Below are 20,368 nucleotides of genomic sequence, written 5' to 3'. Positions count from 1 at the left end.
ATCCGTTCACATCAGTTGAGAACAGATCCGCTTGTCCGCCTTTTTGGCGGATTATAACTGATGCAAAAAACTGAAGTGTGAAAGAGGCCTTAGGCCTCATTCACACACATCAGTGTTTAAATATAGACTTGCATTCAATCTGCGTTGCGTTCATTCAATCTGTGTTGCCAATAAAAAACCACTGATATGTCTCTGCAAGTTTTGCATGGACACAGTCCATATGTGAATAGCAGTACACATTATAATGGGCATGTTGGGTCAGTGAAAAAACAGATACAATACATCTATGCAACATGGATATGTGAATAAGGCCTTATTTTAGATGCCCATCCAATATCACAAAAAGCCAGCTACAGATAGGCAGAAGCATCTTACCTTCTTCTTCGCCATCATTCTCCACTATTGACCCGTTCTCCTCTTCGAAGCTTCCAATGCCAGATTCTATTTGTGGGGGCTGAACATGCTGCTGTGACAGTAACTGCCGGACGTTACTAATCTCCCTCTTTAACAATTTTAAACGTTTACTTCGAGATCCACTTGATTTCATAGCATAAGTCAAGTCTAGTTTCTCCAGCATCTCTTTCAGTTGTTCTTCCAAGGGCATGTGGACACGATTACTAGGATTCAGCAGCTTATCAACTGCAGAAAGCAAGGAAAACGTCAGATCACTAACAAAGAATTCCTAGTCACTACTGTATTGTCCAGCTACACCAGTATAATACAGTCAAACCTCAATTCATGTAAATCAACAGCCACGGAGACACCATCACGTTTCTCAACGCAAGCAATGACTAGCCAGGTCTTTCCCCGGGAAGGAACAACCACGGGAAGGGCAGTCTCCAATGAAGAAAACCACCTATGCCAAAACATGGTATCCATCCACAGACAGCTGTTTCGGGGTATTGCCCCTCATCAGTGTGGAGTAGGAAAACAGCTGTCTGTGGATGGATATCATGTTTTGGCATAGGTGGTTTTCTTCATTGGAGACTGCCCTTCCCGTGGTTGTTCCTTCCCGGTGAAAGACCTGGCTAGTCATTGCTTGCGTTGAGAAACATGTGATGGTGTCTCCGCGGCTGTTGATTTACATGTTTTGCATGTTTCCCATAAGGGATGGGGGCATTGCTCTAGCATCACTGCGTTGAGAAACATGTGATGGTGTCTCCGCAGTGTTGGATGTTGATCTCCATGTCACAACCTCATTTTCAGTCTTCTACTAGGCATTGCTCCTACTAGCCAGTTTCCTACTCCACACTGATGAGGGGCAATACCCCGAAACAGCTGTCTGTGGATGGATACCATGTTTTGGCATAGGTGGTTTCCTTCATTGGAGACTGCCCTTCCCGTGGTTGTTCCTTCCCGGTGAAAGACCTGGCTAGTCATTGCTTGCGTTAAGAAACATGTGGTGGTGTCTCCGCGGCTGTTGATTTACATGTTTTGCATATTTCCCATAAGGGATGGGGGCATTGCTCTAGCAACACTGCGTTGAGAAACATGTGATGGTGTCTCCGCAGTGTTGGATGTTGATCTCCATGAGGTCACTCATCCTCATTTTCAAAACCTCAATTCATGTCCCCAGCTGATGACTGATTTAATGGCTCATTCAACCCATCGGTCCACCTGTACAGAATTTACTTCTGTCTTAATTGGTCAAACATGTCCTGATAGTTTTATTTGTATATCCTTAAGGTAACTGGAGCTCCATTTTACTGTTATAAAGCTCAAATCCCCAGCATATCCTTAGGGTTAAACTATTTGTACAAGATTAGAAAACATGCACTGACATACAAAAAAAAAAAAAACCCCTTACCATCTTCCCACGTGAACTGCGGTGGTGGTTCAATTTTTGGTGGTTCTGGCAAATGTATCCCCGTCTCTTCATCAAAACCAACAGCGTTGGCATCTCGCCTTGCTTGCCTTAACAAGGCGCCGCCTTGATCCCTTAACCGAACGGCAGCACGATAGAACATGGTGTCCTTGGCATTATACTTCAGGCAGTTCTCAATGATGAGATTGAAGTCCTCTTCAAACGCATTCAGATTTGGGTACCTCTGCTCCTCTAACTGCTTCTTCATGGTAGAAAAGTCCATGGGATGTTTGATGTGATCCAAATAATCAGGAACCTTGAATAAATACGTTGTGAAAGGCTGATCAGAAACATACCCATATTACTCCAAATAGCGATAGTCTGTAGGGGTGGGAGCAGGCTGGTACACACATTATATTATCTATCAGGCATAAGCCGCATACACCCACCTCTGAAAGATTCACGGGCTGTGCAAATATGTGGGCTGGATCCTTCTCCTGCAGTTGTTCGAGCAGTGATCGTAGTACTACTGTCAGTGGGGTCAACTGCAGCTCCATAGCCACCTGCTCAACTTTAACCTAAGGAACAAGGAATATTACAAACGGAATGTCCTATGTGAACAAGGGATAGGATATATGTTTATATGCCAGTCATGAACCTATAGCACGCTGGAGGAGGACATCTTAATTTTGCTTTTTTGGGTAGTCTGCGAGCAAAAGAGTAGTGAGCCGAAAGATTTCAGCGACAATGAATGGCAGTGTTTTGGCACACATTATAGTAGTTGTCAAGTTTTTTGTAATTGGTCTGGTAATTGGTCCCACACCTCGCCCAAAGCACAAAAGTATCACTACTAATAGAGTCAAGAGGTAGAGAATCTTGGTGAAGAAATAAAGACGACACATCGAAGTAGAGAGTAATGTACAACAAGAATGTTTGTGAAGAGGCGCCAATTCTATAACCGTGGTTCACGCAGAATGAGAAATTTGGTGCAGTTGTAGACACTTTACATCAATCTTTGAGAACTCTAGTCTCAGAAAGGATTCTAAAGCACAAATATAGTGCAAGACATGTACGCTACTTTTCGGGCTCCAACTAAACCACCAATAAAATGAATACAAATACAAGAACAAAAAAAAAAAAAAAAAACCTTGAAAACTTAGGATAAAGATTTTTTGATATCAAAGTTCCTACACGAAAATGCATGTAGCCACTTTTCTATCAACAGGACAATGTTGCTGCGTACATGCATGGGGGCCTATGGACATAGAAAGTCAAAAAACCATCATGTGAAAGAGCAGACTCGCCCATGTGCGCACAACAAATAGCTTCACCAAGAACGTGCCTAACTAATCTGGTGGTACCGGTCGTGCACTCATCCGCAGGGTAAAAGGAATAGAGAAGTAGCACCTGTTCACGTTTTAACTTTTCCCTTTTTCGGATAAGCTCAATAAGTAACCGCGCTCTTTCAAGGTCGTGCCGCAACCGCTGCCAGTATTTTAACTTCTTTTTCAATGCCTGGACTTCCTCATCATCTTCTCTCTGGAACAAAAATGAACATCATGAGAAAAAAAAAAGTAAAAATAAAAAATCTACATGAAATGTGTACCTGTATTCAATATCAACACAGAAATATAGGCAATACAGGCAAGGACAGACAATTCTGCAGGAGGGAATTAGTATATGAAGGGAGTGTCACTTCTTCAGGACAGCAGGGCTGTGGAGTCGGAGTCGTGGAGTCGGAGTTAGTTTTGGTTGGAGTCGGAGTCGGTAGAAATGTACCGACTCCAGCTTTAAAAAAAATGTATTAATATTTTATAATTGAACTTTCATATGAATTTTATAAATGTTACTCAAATATATATGTTCTATCAAACTATGAACAACAGTGATAAGCAGTTCTGCTGGAGATAGAGACATTTCTTAAGGGGGTTTTACACGAAGCAATATCACTAGCAATATCGCTAAAACGTCACTGGTTTTGTGATGTCATAGCGATATTGCTAGCGATATCGCTATGTGTGATACTTACCTCCGACCGGCTCCCCCGCTGCTCATCGCTGATCGTGCGAGAATGTCCAGCTCCATTTCTCGTCGGGCGCTTCCTGCTGAGACTTCCTGCTGTGACGTCCAGCGACGCGTGGAGGCGGGCGGGAGGACGCATGATCGCTGTGTGTGAATGGTAAGTATCGTGCGCTGCGTCGCTGCTGCATCGCTGTGAGATCTTTCTGTATAAAAGCTCACTAGGCGATCATTTAGCGATGCACCAGCGATCCTGACCGGGTCGGATCGCTGGTTGGATCGCTGGTGCATCGCTAAATGTAAAAGGGCCTTTACTTCTTGTGTGTCACTGTTCTCCACTGCCCTTATCTAATCTTATACTTGGTTAACCTCATGCTGCCCCAACCCCCCTACTTACAATGTATGAAACTGAAAGTGAAAATGTGTTGCAAATTCTTAGTAGTAAAGCTCCTCCTCTAGACTAGATCATACTAGGTGTGCGTCTTCCAAGCATCTCACAGCTGCCTGCTACTCAGAAGAGGAAGACTGTAAGAAGTATTATCCTTTCAACAAACTTTGCATCAGTTAACTGTGAGTACATGAGGAATAATAACAGTATTACTGACCACTATATCAGTTGTACGACCTGGCAATAATTTTGTACAATTGTTTAATGTCAAAGAAGCATCACATTAAATCAGCTGTATTTGAACATTTCACCATCACTCAAGATAGAAAACATAATGTCTGTCAGTGTATGACAAATGATCCAGACGAAAACAAATGCTGTGAAGCCAAGATGAGTGCATATTCAGGCAAAGATAAAAATGCTCCTACCAGAGTTCTAATCTAAAGAGACATTTACAGCGCTTTCATCCAGAAGTACTGAAAGCAGTGGATGAGAAAGACTGCATCCAAACCAATGAACCAGTGCCCAGCTCTTCCAGCCAAACAAAGGAGCAGAGAACTTTGCAGCCATCAGTTGCAAGATCTTTTGTCAGTGACAAAGTTACTGTGACAATGACAGTAGATACATTTAAAAAACAGATCATAGAGCTTGTTGTAAAGGATAGTGTGCCTATTTCATTATTTTCACGACCAGCTTTTATGTGTCTGAATGGGGAAATGGCCCGCAAGCTTGGTGTTTCTCTGGAGAGAGAGTATTAGAAAATTAGTAATCGAAGAAGCTTTTAAACAAAAGGAAGAACTTAAAAAAAACTCTCAAGGGACGCTTTCTGTTTCTTTAAATGGATGCCTGCACACGTCACAGAGTTCACTATTTTGCCATCAATGTCCGATTTGTTTGTGACAAAAATGAAATAGTTACCAAGACATTGGCAGTAAAAGACACCAAAGCTCATCACACCAGTGAGTTTCTCCAGGTCTTGGTGGAAAAGGTTCTGCAAGACTATGAACTTAAAAAAGAGCAAGTTCTGTCGTAACTGACATTGCTTCAAATATGATAAGTACTATTAAGCTAATGAATGAAAGTAATGATGGTGACCAGCAGCTAGAAGAACATTCTGGGTCCACAGACACAGAAATGTTTGAAATAGAGGAACACAGTATTGTAACTGAGGAGCAAACTGAAGTTGCTTCAGATGAACAGCACCATGATAGTTTAGATGATCTTGTTGAAACTGTCAATATGTTCTTTCATTCATCACATGCGCTGTGTTGTGCATACGCTACAGCTGGCTATAAGAGACAGTATGCAAGAAGGACATGCTGCTGCACTGATTGACAAGGTGAGAAAATTGGCTACTGTTGCCAGAACCCCTAAAGTTGACTCAATTTTGAAGAGACGTGCTGGAAAAGGGGCAATTATTGATCAAGCCACACGATGGGGCAGTACTTAATGATTCAGCGCTTGGTTGAACTGAAAACCTTTCTTGTAGACATGGCTAACCCTCAACTGACATTAAATGAAAGTCAGTGGAATCAGGTGACTGAGCTGGAAAAATTGCTAGAGCACCCATTTACAGTGACTAAAAAATTACAAGCAGAGGACTTAACTCCAGGTATTTTCTTAAAGGAGTGGAAGAACATGATGTTTCGCCTGTCCCAAAGAGGAGGGTTAATTGCAAGTGGCATTGCTACATCAATGAAACGGAAAGAGGAGCTACTATTACAAAATAACATTCTTTTGGCAGCTGTTTATGTAGACCCAATGCATCGGATTCTTCTAGATGATCAACAGCTAAGTAAAGGAAAAGAAGCTCTGTTTGAAATAGCAGTAAGGATGAAAGGGTTGCAGAACAGTCAGGAGGAACAAGAAGAATTTGGTCGTCCTGCCACATCTTCTCCCTCATCATCAACTGATGAATTTAATTTCGAAAAATATTTGGATCACAAGGACCGTGCAAAGGATTCCCGCATAGAAGAGTCATCCCCATCAAGGATCATAGCCAGTACATTTCAGCAGAATTTTTCATGTGCACTAAAAGAAATTGAGAAATTTGACCGTTCATCAAAAATAACAGTGCAACAAGCGATTCCTCTGTATACTGACATTCTCAGAGATGTTGCCCGAGTGGTTACTGCTTTGCCACCAACACAAGTTAGTGTAGAGAGGTTGTTCTCTGCTCTCAAAATAATTAGATCAGATTTGAGGGCATCCATGAAGGAGGATCTGACAGAGGCAATACTTTTTCTGAGGACAAATTTATAGATTTCTTCTTATTAACTGCATAAAAGTGTTTATTGCATATTTACTTACAGTTTAGAAAAGTTTATAAAAGTTATTAGCTATATTCTAATTGTATTCTAATAAATGTAGTTTTTGCTCTAAGTGGTCTGATTACTTATATGATGGTGAGAAACTGAATAAGCACGATGTTTAATATTTTACAACAGTAAATTTGTTGTTATGAATTGGCCATTTATGAAGGAGTCGGAGCCGGAGCCGGAGTCGGAGCCTGATAAAATCCAGGAGTCGGAGTCGTAACAGTGGCTTACCGACTCCACAGCCCTGCAGGACAGCATGGTCTCCAAATCTTCTATTACTGGTCTAGTTCCATATTTGCTGCAGTTTGATAAAGCAGGACATTCACTTTTCTATGTTCAACAACTAAATGTAGAGGTGCTACTGTTCACTAAAGCCAAGATGCATCTTAGGAGCTGAAAACATTAAAGGTGGTAGAGTTTTAGGTTATACCCATAGAAGATAAAGAGCAGCTGTTTGCTCTATGTATTCCTCCCAACCCCCCAAATCCACCGTCTGTGTCTGCTGGTTCTTGTGTTCTGTATAGGGAGAGGGAATTCATCAGCAGAGACCTCTGGTGGCAGAGTATCTCTCCTGAGAACAGACCAACCTGACTATTTTATCTTCCCGATAAGGAAAAAAAGTCAGGGCAGCATAATATACAGTAGATCAGGGGTGGGCAATTAATTTTCCCGAGGAGCTACATGAGAGACCGTGAACATTGTAGAGGGCAGACACATTAGGCTGGAATGAATTCTGCTCAATATTAATATTAGTATACTAAAGTTTTACATTAAAATATTAATTAAATGACTTAATATATTGAGCATATCAGGTATACAGACACCCCCTCTGTATTCAGTATGAGCTCAAACTATCCCCCTATATGCAGTATGAGCGGTCACACAATCATACATATAGAAAAAACAAAGCTCGTTCCCTGGCTGCTCTGTAGCCTTTGCTGTATGCACTTATGCTCCACACAACTGAAGAGCTGTATTAACGTTAGTGATGAGTGAATGAGCTTAGATAAGGTGTTATCCGAGAACACTCAGGTGCTCTCTGTGTGACTTCGGCATGCTCAAAAAATATGTTCAAGTCCCCGCACCTGCACGTCTCGCGGCTGCTCGAAAGCCGAAACACATGCAGGGACTGCCCATTTGTTAAGCAATCCCTGCATGTGATGCAGTTGTCGAACAGCCAAAATACATGCAGGCCCGGCCCGCGGGGACTCTAACATATTTTTCGAGCATGCCGAAGTCACTCGGTTAGCACAGGAGCAAGTTCGGATAGCAGCTTATCTAAGCAGACTTGCTTATCACTAATTAACGTCTGTGTCAATTGCACACCTGACTGTTGAAAGAAGGGGGCTGCGGCTCCCTCCTCCATCATTATAGTCACTGCTATGAGCATCGTGAGAATAGCAGTGACATCACAAAGTTGGGCAGCCATATGGTGCGGCCCATCGACCATTGCTTTCAGTCCTTTGGCTGTCTTGGTCCAAAGGTCGGGATAGAACAGCCGGATGTGGCCAGGACCGGCCAGTCGCACAAAAAAGAAAAAAAAAAAAAAAAAAAAAAAAAAAAAAGCTTTCGACAGACATGATCACCTTAAACTACTTCATTGACTTCAATTTTCTGGGCGGTTTGCATATACAGTAACTCTGCAATGACGTGGTGAATTAGAATTACATAGAAAGTGTGATGGTAACATTGTGCAAAATAAAATAAATGACAAAAGTAAAATTAAAAAATAAATCTTCTGCCAGTCTGATTAGCTGCCTTGAGAATAATAATAATAATAATAATAATAATAATAATAATAATAATAATAATAATAATGTCCAATAAATAAACTATTTTTTATGGAAAAAAAACTTAATTTAAAATGTATCTTAAAAAAAAAAAAAGATTAAAAACAGACTTAATAAAATAAATAGAAAAGGACATTGTGGACTTGGTTTATCGGATCCCTGAAATAAGAATTAGGCTGGGGTCACATCATAATAATAATAATCTATAAGCACAAGTTATCATCGATGTCCAAGATAGGGATTCTAGCCCCATCAGTATGTCTCTGGAATGTGGGAGGAAACCAGAGAACCCAGAGGAAACCCACGCAAACACGGGGAGAACATACAGACTCCTTGCAGATGTTGTCAGCGTATGTCCTCTCATGCGAAATCATTGGGGCTGATTATGCACATAACACTAGGTTCAAACGCTATCAGAGATTGATCTATGTATCGGTGCACTGTGCATCTCCATCTCCTCCATTGCTGGCGTCTTTGGTCTGCGGTAAGCAGACTGCACTCAGATGCACCCATACAAGTGTGATCCGATTCTTGGATGCACCGGCAGCATTGCTGCAATTGTTTCCTCATGCCGAATTTTCAGATCTGCACTACACCATAGTATAACACATATCTGAGTGCAATCCCATCTTTAATCTGATTTATACGCTCGTGTGAGCGAGCCCTATAGCTAGCCTATAACCTCACAAACTGCATTTGAGAAAACAAATCCAATGATGTAAGAAAACAGGATACACATGGCTGCCCTACTCCACTCGGCAAATCAATTTCACCTACATCCTGGGGTGCAGATATAGTGGAGGAAGGAGCTGTATGGTCTCTCTTCCATCATTCAGCCTAGAACTTGGCGCATGAGGACACCACTAGATGGCAACTGCTGCGTGGAGTCTCAGTGTGCACACAAAGACCAGGGAAAGGTGTGCAGGATTATTCCATCATTCACATGTGGGGCGAACATATTGTAGGTGTGTGGGGTGTGCTACTCATACTGTGTACTGCCATACCTGTTGGATATTCCTCTGCGACTGTAAACTGGACTGGAGCCGTCTGAGTAAGGGAATGCCATTTCTCGAGAGCCTCTTTAGTAGCCAGTAACTTTGTACCCGCTCAACAAATTGCTTTTTCCGTTGAATGGATACCTGGTTTATTATTTTGTTAATTCTACAGAAAAAAAAAAAAAAAAAATTAATTCAACAACAGAACAAAATGTTTGCGTGATCACGCAGTTTCTACATTGAACAAAAACTTGGGAGTAAAATAAAGTAATTTTATTAGGAGGCACATTGCCTCAATATATCATAAAACCCCTCTTGGGCATCATTCTGCTGTCCGTCTGCTTCAGAGAAAAGTAAGAAAAACAGACTGTTTATCCTCAGACGGATTTCATCGCATCACACCGACTGGGCCTTTTCTTCAGGGACCCACTGACCTGAATAGGAGTGTGAGCCAGGATTCAGATTGCAAATCAAAAAAGGATGTCTTTATTATCCTAGCACACACAGTCGATAAAAAATAAACTGGCCTCAAAAAGTTGTCCATAGCCATTAAACAAAAGTCAGATGCTTATGGATAACACAGGTCAACGAAAAAAATTTTTTTTTCTGGTGTCCAAAATATTTTAATGAATTTGGGGTATTTTTGGGGTGCTGATTCTGAATATGTCATCAGTTTTGCCAGATTGGCTCAAGTTTTTGAGATTTTTGGTATCTTATTTATAGCACTTGTTGGTAAATGCGACGCATCATCTCATTAATTTCTTTGGATTAGTACTTGAACTGAGCAGTTCTCAATATAGTTTTGTGTTAATTAGTGTTCTAAAAGTTTGTTCATAGCTTGATTTTTGCACTAACTTTATGTTGTTGTCTGTTTTCCAGTGAAAAGCATGAACTCATCATGAAGAAGTTGTCTTAACGATCCAGACTCATTCTGTTACATTTGTGGTGAATATACACTGCCAAAACATAGAAGAAACATAACAGACTTCGTAAAAAAAGTGTATTTTGCCTATTTTGGGGTTATGCTTGGGGACCAAGACAAGTTTTGGGCACCACACATAGTGTGCAAAGCATGTATCGAATTATTACGAAAATGGAGCAAAGGACAAAGAAAAAGCTTCAAATTTGGTGTTCCAATGGTGTGGAGAGAGCCAAAAAATCATCATGATGACTGTTATTTCTGTGCAGTGCAAGTGCAAGGATTCAATAAGCATAAGAAACGAAAATGGGAGTAACATGGAATCTGCAAGAAGGCCTGTCCCTCATTGTGAAGATGTGCCTGTACCTGTGTTTACCATAAATAACAGTCATCATGATGATTTTTTGGCTCTCTCCACACCATTGGAACACCAAATTTGAAGCTTTTTCTTTGTCCTTTGCTCCATTTTCGTAATAATTCGATACATGCTTTGCACACTATGTGTGGTGCCCAAAACTTGTCTTGGTCCCCAAGCATAACCCCAAAATAGGCAAAATACACTTTTTTTACGAAGTCTGTTATGTTTCTTCTATGTTTTGGCAGTGTGTATTCACCACAAATGTAACAGAATGAGTCTGGATCGTTAAGACAACTTCTTCTTGATGAGTTCATGCTTTTCACTGGAAAACAGACAACAACATAAAGTTAGTGCAAAAATCAAGCTATGAACAAACTTTTAGAACACTAATTAACACAAAACTATATTGAGAACTGCTCAGTTCAAGTACTAATCCAAAGAAATTAATGAGATGATGCGTCGCATTTACCAACAAGTGCTATAAATAAGATACCAAAAATCTCAAAAACTTGAGCCAATCTGGCAAAACTGATGACATATTCAGAATCAGCACCCCAAAAATACCCTAAATTCGATGAAATATCTTTGGCACCAAAAATGCTGTTGACCAGTGTAATTAGATCTTGTTCACATGTAGCATTTATGCGTTTTTCTGTTCTCAAGAATAACAGCATTTTTCAATAATTGCAAATTAAATGAGATTTCTAAAATCTAATTCACATGCCATGTTTTTATTCCTTGTTTTTTTCCCCTGCAGTGCTTGTGTTTTTTTATTCAAAACATCAGTATGTCAATTAAAGAGGTTGACCGATATTGAAAGTCAAGTCTGCAGTCACTGTGTGTGACTGCAGACCTGTAACTCCTCCCAACCCATACATACACTGTGTGGGACTGCAGACCTGTAACTCCTCCCAACCCATACATACACTGTGTGGGACTGCAGACCTGTAACTCCTCCCAACCCATACATACACTGTGTGGGACTGCAGACCTGTAACTCCTCCCAACCCATACATACACTGTGTGGGACTGCAGACCTGTAACTCCTCCCAACCCATACATACACTGTGTGGGACTGCAGACCTGTAACTCCTCCCAACCCATACATACACTGTGTGGGACTGCAGACCTGTAACTCCTCCCAACCCATACATACACTGTGTGTGACTGCAGACCTGTAACTCCTCCCAACCCATACATACACTGTGTGTGACTGCAGACCTGTAACTCCTCCCAACCCACACATACACTGTGTGGGACTGCAGACCTGTAACTCCTCCCAACCCATACATACACTGTGTGTGACTGCAGACCTGTAACTCCTCCCAACCCATACATACACTGTGTGTGACTGCAGACCTGTAACTCCTCCCAACCCATACATACACTGTGTGTGACTGCAGACCTGTAACTCCTCCCAACCCATACATACACTGTGTGTGACTGCAGACCTGTAACTCCTCCCAACCCATACATACACTGTGTGGGACTGCAGACCTGTAACTCCTCCCAACCCATACATACACTGTGTGGGACTGCAGACCTGTAACTCCTCCCAACCCATACATACACTGTGTGGGACTGCAGACCTGTAACTCCTCCCAACCCATACATACACTGTGTGGGACTGCAGACCTGTAACTCCTCCCAACCCATACATACACTGTGTGTGACTGCAGACCTGTAACTCCTCCCAACCCATACATACACTGTGTGTACTGCAGACCTGTAACTCCTCCCAACCCATACACTGTGTGCGACTGCAGACCTGTAACTCCCCTCCAACCCATACACTGTGTGTGTCGAGGATTCGTCGGTGCCTGCATCGGGAAAGGCTGTCAAGTACGCAATATAAATACTGCAGGGTGGAACCCGTCCAGTGGGCACGACCTCGCTCAATACACAGCGAGTGTGCTAGGAGGATTCACAAGTCTGCAACCGAACAGAGTGACTGCAGACTAGTCATTCTAGACTGGACAACCTCTAGAGTTAAGCATTTGTTTTTTTAACAGCAGCTGGCTGGGGAAAGGCTCATCATAGCACCCTCTCTAGAGGACACCTGCCTGAAGCTGGTAGGTGCACAACCGTGCAGGCTACAGAGATGGTTATCAGGTAGCCAATTTCCTGTGGGATACATTGATGCCATTTGACACTATCCTCATTTCCCCTAGTATCCAGTCTGTCACTTCATATGTAAAGCATAGTTTTGGATGTGATGCAAAAGCATGCAAACACTCTCTCCAGCAACACCTATGTGGTGACATAGTAAGCGCGATGCTCAGCGTTCCAGCACACACGGTCACTAATTGTGAAGCCTTTTCTTTTTATAGGAAAGCAATCTTTAAAGGGAACCCGTCACACTGACAGTGCTGCTCAATCCATCATGCACAGAGCCAGAGGTGTTACAGGATAGGACATAGCATTCTGCAGGCAGCTCACACTCCATGTTCAACAGGACAGCTTTCCTTTAACAGGGGCTGAAGCTTCAGAAGTGCAGCAGACGCCAGAACACAGGCTGCAGTGGTCAGGTCAACATCTGATGACATGCTCTTCTAGTCATCTGACTGGACTGGGCATCGCTTCCAAAGCCGCCTGGGCACGTTGGAAGGAAAGTATGGCTGATTTTGTGTGTGTTAAGCACATTAATGCCTTAAAAAAAAGTCAGTAGAATCTATCCAGCAACGGTAAACCGTAATAAATCACGCCACAGATGTGAGTGGAGCTTACTGCCAAGCATGGGAAAGTACTATTCGCTTAAGATAGACACCTATGAAGGCTCCGTTCACCCCATGCTTTGTGCATGGGACGGTAAATCTCCAAAAACCGGATCACCCACCAAACAGAATCGCTTAACAAGTATACACTGATATTCCCTTTTGCAATAGTATAGGAAAGTTAAAATAGTGGTGTCTCCTACAGTTCATCATGTAGGCCAAGCCTAATAACTCTGGACCAATATAGAAATTGAAGTAATGAAATGCATTTAATGCAGTTCTTAGACCAGATGAAGCTGGTGTACTTACTGCAGAATGGCTACATAACCCAGATATTGAAATCAGTATTTTAGGAGTCCAGCCCTTGAGTGGGGGAGTCCAAGTGTATTCACTCTCTGCCCAACTAACTTGTCAGCTGCAACTTGTACTCAGCCGTGCGAAATCGCAGTAGCAGGGAAGAGGGACACTGAGGAGCTGTCTATCAGGCTAGGTGGGCAGAGATTGAGGTAAACATTACTAAAAGGATTATAGAACCATTCTGGTAAAGTTATCCCAGTAAATAAACCAGCCTCATCAAGTCTGAGATCTGATAATAAACGCAGTTTGTATTGTGAAATCCAGTGATCGATAATTTTACACTACTCGCCTTCTGATCTTTGGGGATATGATACCTAAAAAAGGTATCAAAAAGGTGAATGCATGTATTAATAAATGGCCATACACCTATAAAAGCATAAGCTACTAGGTAGATCCTACCAGATGATAACCATCTGCCAGGATGACCGAATCGGGCATCATTACTCCAGGACAGCTTCTCTTACCTCTGCGGTGGAATATCTGGCACACTGACCGTCGGTACCACTGTACAGGTTTCAGTCACTGCTTTTTTGGATTTCTTAGCTTTTTTCCTCACTTTTGATGTTGACCTCAGGGACTTCTCATTACCTTTCCTACAAATGCCATTTTTGGCTTCCGGTTCTTCATATATATTTAGTGGCCTCCTGACACATCCTGAAGGCATATGAGCATCACAGTACGCAGTCTTTTTTACAGAAAATGTTGTGCCACTGACAGTCACTTCCTTCACAGGCTCCATTTTCATGTATAGCCCAGCCTTCTGGGCACAGGTTACATGAAACGCTGTGTAACAGTTCGCCTTATGGCACTGAATGCAGGCACCGACACCCTTCTTCTTGCAGAGGTAGCAAGTTAATTTCCATCTAGCAGGGGGAATGTTTCGAACGCCATCAATCGGTTCAATAAAAATGGTGTTTGCAAACCCTACTTCTGGTATCCATAGAGCGCACACAACATGTCCCCAACGATCGTCGTCAGTCTTTTTAAAGGCACCTCCCTTGTTTGGGCACAATACGCATTCGATAGCTGAATTTCGTGACTGTAGACAATGCCTGCATAGCCACTGTCCTTCTGGGATGTATGGCACACCATAACACTCTTGGTGTACTGCTAAGTTACACATATCACAAAACAAGATAACATTACTGTTCTGACATTCACCATCCATGCAAATACAACAGACCGCATCCTCATCGATTAATGACTGCTGGTCGCCCTGCTTTTGGTTTTCAAAGTAAGATTCTTTTTCAAATCGGTCCATGAGAAATTCAAATATGTCTTGAGACACTACGGAGAAACCTTCACTTTTCCTTTTCTCGTTTATCATTTCCAACCACGCATAATCCTCCTCGTCCATGTCATATTCCACTTCTTCATCCAGCTCTTCTGAGGACTTTTCCTGAAATGTGTAGTATGCAGATGGCCTACTGGGAGCAGATGGGGGGCTACATTCTATGACACGGACTTTGGGTTCGGGAAGAGTGCTGGTGGTCGCATGACCATGGGTGGTTGGAAGAACTTCACTTTTCTTTTTTGCCTTGCTCGCTTTGTTCCTTTTTGACCGCAGACAAACTTGGGGAGGCTGCTCACTGTTTTCCTTATTGCTGTTGCACTCACTCATTTCTTGAGCAGTGGGGTCGTCATCAGAAATAATATCTAGAGGATCAAATATACTTATTCTGTGCAAGCGGCCTTCGATCTCAATTTCAACCATTCTCTGTGCCTGGGCATACGTCAAGGTCTCTCGAGTAGGGGAATGTTTAATACTACATGGCGACGTAGAAGTTCTGGGGGCAGAAACCCTATGCCAACGTCCTTTTCGCCTCATCTTGGGAAATCTATTATAAAAAAAAAAGGGAACAAACGTCAATTAAGAAATAATAAATATTATTTCAGGCTTACTTTATAAAAGGAGTGTTTTGGTAAAAGAAAGGTTACACATTGGTAATAATCCAATGCATGGCTATCAAGGCCCAGCCTTTCCATAACATACTCTATGAAAGATTCTCAGACTACAAGCAATCAGAATTGAGGGAAGGGAACCCAAGACTTTCCAATATGTAGAGGAGAATAAGATGACAAAACCCCTAGCAGCTGATTATTACCCAATTAAATAAAGTCTGTTATGGCCGGCAGAGGCCAGCAGAGTAGAGCTCCTACATGAGTCTGCTGATCTGCCAAAATCGTCAAATTCAGCTTACAAGAAGTGTATGGCTAGCTTCAGGTATCAAAGACGGACCAAGGATTATAAGGGGTGAACAAGTCCAGGGAAGGTGTCCATTACCCAGAGAGAAGGAAGCTACAATTTCAGCAATGTGCTACTGACTGAAAAAAGTCACTATAGATGCGGTTTTCCATAGGCATAGCAGTCTAAGGATTTTTTGGCAACTTTGTCAACTAAGCATGCAAGCATATAATTATGGAACATTCATTACAGAAAGTGACAAACTTAAAAGGAGAAGCTCCGCTCATAAAAATTGTCACCAGCGAGACGCTAAAGCCCTGCTTGATGACTGTCACTGGTCTGCACAATAGTCATGCCATCAATAATAACAGATTCTACCACAACTGGCTCACTTTATGGAGTGCTGCAGTGCCGTGGTCAACCACGCGCACCACCACTGAAACTGTGATGCCCGAGGTCAACCGCGCGCGCCACCACTGAAACTGTGATGCCCGAGGTCAACCGCGCGCGCCACCACTGAAACTGAGATGCCCGAGGTCAACCGCGCGCGCCACCACTGAAACTGAGATGCCCGAGGTCAACCGCGCGCGCCACCACTGAAACTGAGATGCCCGAGGTCAACCGTGCACGCCACCACTGAAACGGAGATGCCCGAGATCAACCGCGCACGCCACCACAACACCCTCATTCTGCTATCCTTAGAAACCAAAGAAAGGATGAGAGTAGATTCCAATAAGGAAAACAAGAATCTAGGAAAGCATAAGGCAATGTTTATGATTTGTTGCAGAGGTTTGTCTGAATGGATTTTGTTAATATGTAACGCACATACTGCAGTACAATGCCAATTCATATGTCAATAAATCTGCAACGTATGAACAGGGCCCCTCCATCCCCGCATATGAAATGACAAATTAGAATTTCATGGCAGACACTGGAATGCTGACATTCTGTGCTACCACCCAAAGGGCACAAAACTGTTTAGAAGGTGCCCCCGGGACCGGCAGTTGGGGGGGAACATATTTCTCATACACCTTAGACAGCTGAGGATCCCATCCATAAAACGTTAATGCTCGGAGGGCAGAACACTCAAGGAAAAACTGCTGCAAGTATTTGGGGGGGCAGTTTATCCCCTCAAGAATACAAGATGCAGAGTATGAATGTAAAATGGCCAGTGCTTCTCTCCTGACATTATCTGTCGGAAGACCCCCATACACATCTGATGGTCATTCAGTCCCACTGAAATCAGTAGAGTCAGCCGACTAGCATATATGAAGCAATTCAGCTTGTTGTACCCACAGTATTTTGGGGGCATGACAGTATAAAAACCAAGTGCTTGAACACATGGGCAGGGCTCTGCGTCCTTTTGACTTCTCTTTTTGTTATCTGTGTTATCACTCTGAAATGTAACTGCTGCATTTTTTCCTCTATTTTCTACACATTATTCTAATGACAAAATCATATGCAAGAGGAAAAAGAAACCGCAGTTCATCCTAGTAGAAACAAGATAATCCAAATCACAGAACCTAAAGCAAAAATAACAAGAGGGGACTCGCTAGACTGGGCGATGCCTTTCTCCCATCTCTAAGCACAGCTATTTTAGTCATATTACTTTAAAGGGAAAGCCATCAATCACCAAGTAGGACCGCCCACTGGACTCCTAAGCTCACAAGCATGGATTTGAGGAATAAGGTACACTCTCTATTGAATATCTTTTCCCATCAACATACATCTCTCCCACTCTAACACTATGCAGGCAGACCAGACAATGAGACAAGGGCTCCCATTAATCATTAGCCAAGGGCCACACAATATACACCTCCAGGTTGTGTCTGTGGCCAGCTTCTGGAAGAGACCCCCTCGCCCAAGTGCCAGTGGGTAGTGTGGGCCTGGTAACGTGCAATAACTGCGAAGAAATAGTAAGGAATCAGACGGCAATTTTTGGTCACATATGAGAAAAATTGGATCGATCATTCTGAATAGAGTATGGTATGAGTGTCATATGATGTTCTTGATTGTAAAAAAAAAAAAAAAAAAAAAAAAAAAAAACACTCACTTCACCTTCTCCATTGACAGTCCGTGAATATCACACACGTCTCCGATATGTTCCGCAGACAACCCAGATTAAGTGACTGACTCCACAGACTATCATAGGTACGAAAATCACAAATGGCACTCGTATGCAAAAAAAAAACAAAACAAAACAAAAAAAACAGATGTCTGAATGAGGCCTAACCATCAGTAAAATGGACCCATCTCCAGGTCAGGTAGCCGGTCTGGTCTCTTCCTTTATTCCTGCTGCTCCCCTGATAATTCAGCATCGTCTTGGCTTTTATAAGTCCACCTCATGGCTCCAGAGATCCGGGCCTTCGTGTTTAGTGCTAATTCTTATAGTTTTGTGTGTGGCTTGCAGGGTTATCTGGGGACGTCTTTAGGCTGTTCTGCAGAATGACCCTGTGGTCCCAGCCGTGTACAGACCATACATAGTAGCAGGGCTGTGGATTCGGAACCCATTTTGGTGGAGTCGGAGGTTTGGCTTACCGACTCCACAGCCCTGCATAGTAGCAAGAAATAAGAAGGTCCTTATCTCTGGAACTGGATGGTGAGTTTATAGAAAAACAAGTCAGCAGACTGGAAAGCAGCAGGATCATCAGAAGGCCACAAACTGGTGAGGTTTCCCTTGTGACAGATCCTGTTATCAGATGACAAAATGATGGCGTCTTATTGAAGAGACAATAGTCAATGTCATTAGTAAAGAGGCCACTTCCCCAACAGAGATGGAACACAAGGCTGGCAGGACTGCGGCCCATCGGCCAGGTGCGTCATCTGTGACCAGTGATGGGAATCTCATCTCCTGCCTTCATCTGATCAGTCAGGCCGGTGCGACCTTGAGTTGCTCCTTTCACAAAGGGTCACATCACGCCACCCCGGCTAATAGAGCCAGAAATGTGGGGCAGCGAGGAGCCACCAGACCGGAGCCCTGACAGTCACACTCCCATACTTACCACGTGTCTGTGATGGAAACCATCACGTGTTACCTCAGGACACACAACGTGAGGTCAGTGTAGCCACTGCCATGTGCTCTTACCTGTGGGAATGCTCAGTCCTGCACTGATAATGGTCATAGACGAGCCACACGTCCAGTACAGCGATCAGCGGGCCTACCACCGGGGACGGCGATAAGTCAGAGCGCGGCCTCACTTCATACACCTGCCAGTCAGAACCCTCAGTCGGTGCTCGCCACTCCCGGCATAAAGCACGCAGGCTAGGACTCCCTGTGATCAGCCAGTCCTGACCCCGGTCACATGGGTGCAGTGTATTGGTGTCCTGCGCCTTTAAGGCCGTGCAGCCGCACAGCGCAGCGCTGATAGGCCGCTCACTCATGTTTGATGACAACACGCCGGCTCAGCTGCCGCCCCCCCCCGGCGGAGAAAGAGTTAAGTGTCCCCCCCAAACTTGGGCCAGGAGCCAGCCCTGTGACGTCACTGCACCAAACACTTTTCCCGGGCCCGTTCGAATCAATGGGTGGCCGTTAGAGAGGCCGGGAGCGGCGGCAGGGCCGAGCGCTGCAAACATGGCGTCCGACAACACAAGCGCACAAAGCCGAAGACACAGGAGCCGCGGTCCTCCTTCCCTGCCGCCGGCTGGAGATGGGGGAGGAGAGAGGGCTGTTACCTGAGGGCACGGCCGGCAGTCGGGGCAGCGCCTAATGGCGGACGCTCGCTCTCCCAGTCTGGCCGCGAACTGTGGCCACGGAGTGGTCACAAAAGCTTCCCCTCCTCTCCAGACCTTCCGCTTGTGACTCCCTCCCCTCACCAGGCGAGTGGAGGAGGAGGGGCCCCGGAGTGACCTGCGCCGCTCTCCTCGGATCCGGGCGGGCGTCCTGGCCTGTCCCCGGGTGCACGCACGGCGGCCGCGGCTCGGCCCAGATTCTTCCTTTGAAACAAACAATGCGGTTTCACCACAACGCGTGCCGCCCCTCTCCGCTGGACACACGCAACGGCGTGACGTACGCTACGTGCCGCCATGATAGGGGAGGCAAGAGGTCTGCCCAGGCCAAAGGGTTGTCATGGCAACGACGCAGCGCAGCTGCTGCTTAGTCAGGCTCCTCGCCTTCCTTCTTGGTCTGGGCTTGTGGCCATGGGGAGTAAAAAGAGGTGACCAGAGGCCACTAACGAGGCCACGTACTTTACTGACAGCAAGCAGAGGTGTGGAAAATGGGCACTGACTCCATACTAGCCCTACACTAGTGCACAGCGCAGGGATCCGGCGCTCCTGTGGGGTGGGTCAGCCACTCGGGTGGGCTCCACTCCGTTAGAGGTGCTTGGCGCTGAGGCTTCGCCCTACTCTCCGCAAATTATGGCCGCTTTTCTTCAGCGCTGATTACAGCATCACCTCCCAGCAATCACCCGCTGAGGAATGTCCACGATTTGGGACCGAAACGTTACTTTACATTTCAGGATTGCCCCACAAAAAATAGTCTGATTATCAATCTTCAATGTGGCAGACGTCAAGTATCTGCAT

At 44.1% G+C, this 20,368-nt stretch overlaps 1 protein-coding gene across 6 annotated transcripts in view; it reads right to left on the bottom strand.

Moving 5' to 3' along the window:
• BRD1 (bromodomain containing 1) overlaps positions 1 to 19,921 on the bottom strand; it is a 68,216-nt gene extending 48,295 nt beyond the window's left edge. For 2 of the 6 annotated variants that reach the window (XM_073573487.1, XM_073573488.1), the window contains exons 1-7: positions 18,933 to 19,502; positions 14,127 to 15,500; positions 9,324 to 9,480; positions 3,212 to 3,343; positions 2,254 to 2,382; positions 1,808 to 2,120; positions 376 to 639 (exon numbers count right to left, since the gene is read on the bottom strand). In XM_073573487.1, coding sequence (XP_073429588.1) covers positions 376 to 639; positions 1,808 to 2,120; positions 2,254 to 2,382; positions 3,212 to 3,343; positions 9,324 to 9,480; positions 14,127 to 15,500; positions 18,933 to 19,228 — 2,665 coding nt within the window. In that variant the 5' untranslated portion in view covers positions 19,229 to 19,502. The other 4 variants (XM_073573482.1, XM_073573483.1, XM_073573485.1 and 1 more) reach the window with 3 other exon arrangements.
• Between the last annotated feature and the right edge of the window lie 447 nt (positions 19,922 to 20,368).

Source organism: Dendrobates tinctorius, unplaced genomic scaffold (assembly GCF_039654945.1).
Source record: "Dendrobates tinctorius isolate UK_male_01 unplaced genomic scaffold, ASM3965494v1 ptg000035l, whole genome shotgun sequence".
Lineage (NCBI taxonomy): Eukaryota > Metazoa > Chordata > Amphibia > Anura > Dendrobatidae > Dendrobates > Dendrobates tinctorius.
Note: the sequence above shows the minus strand (reverse complement) of the source record. Positions and strands in the feature narration are given on the sequence as shown.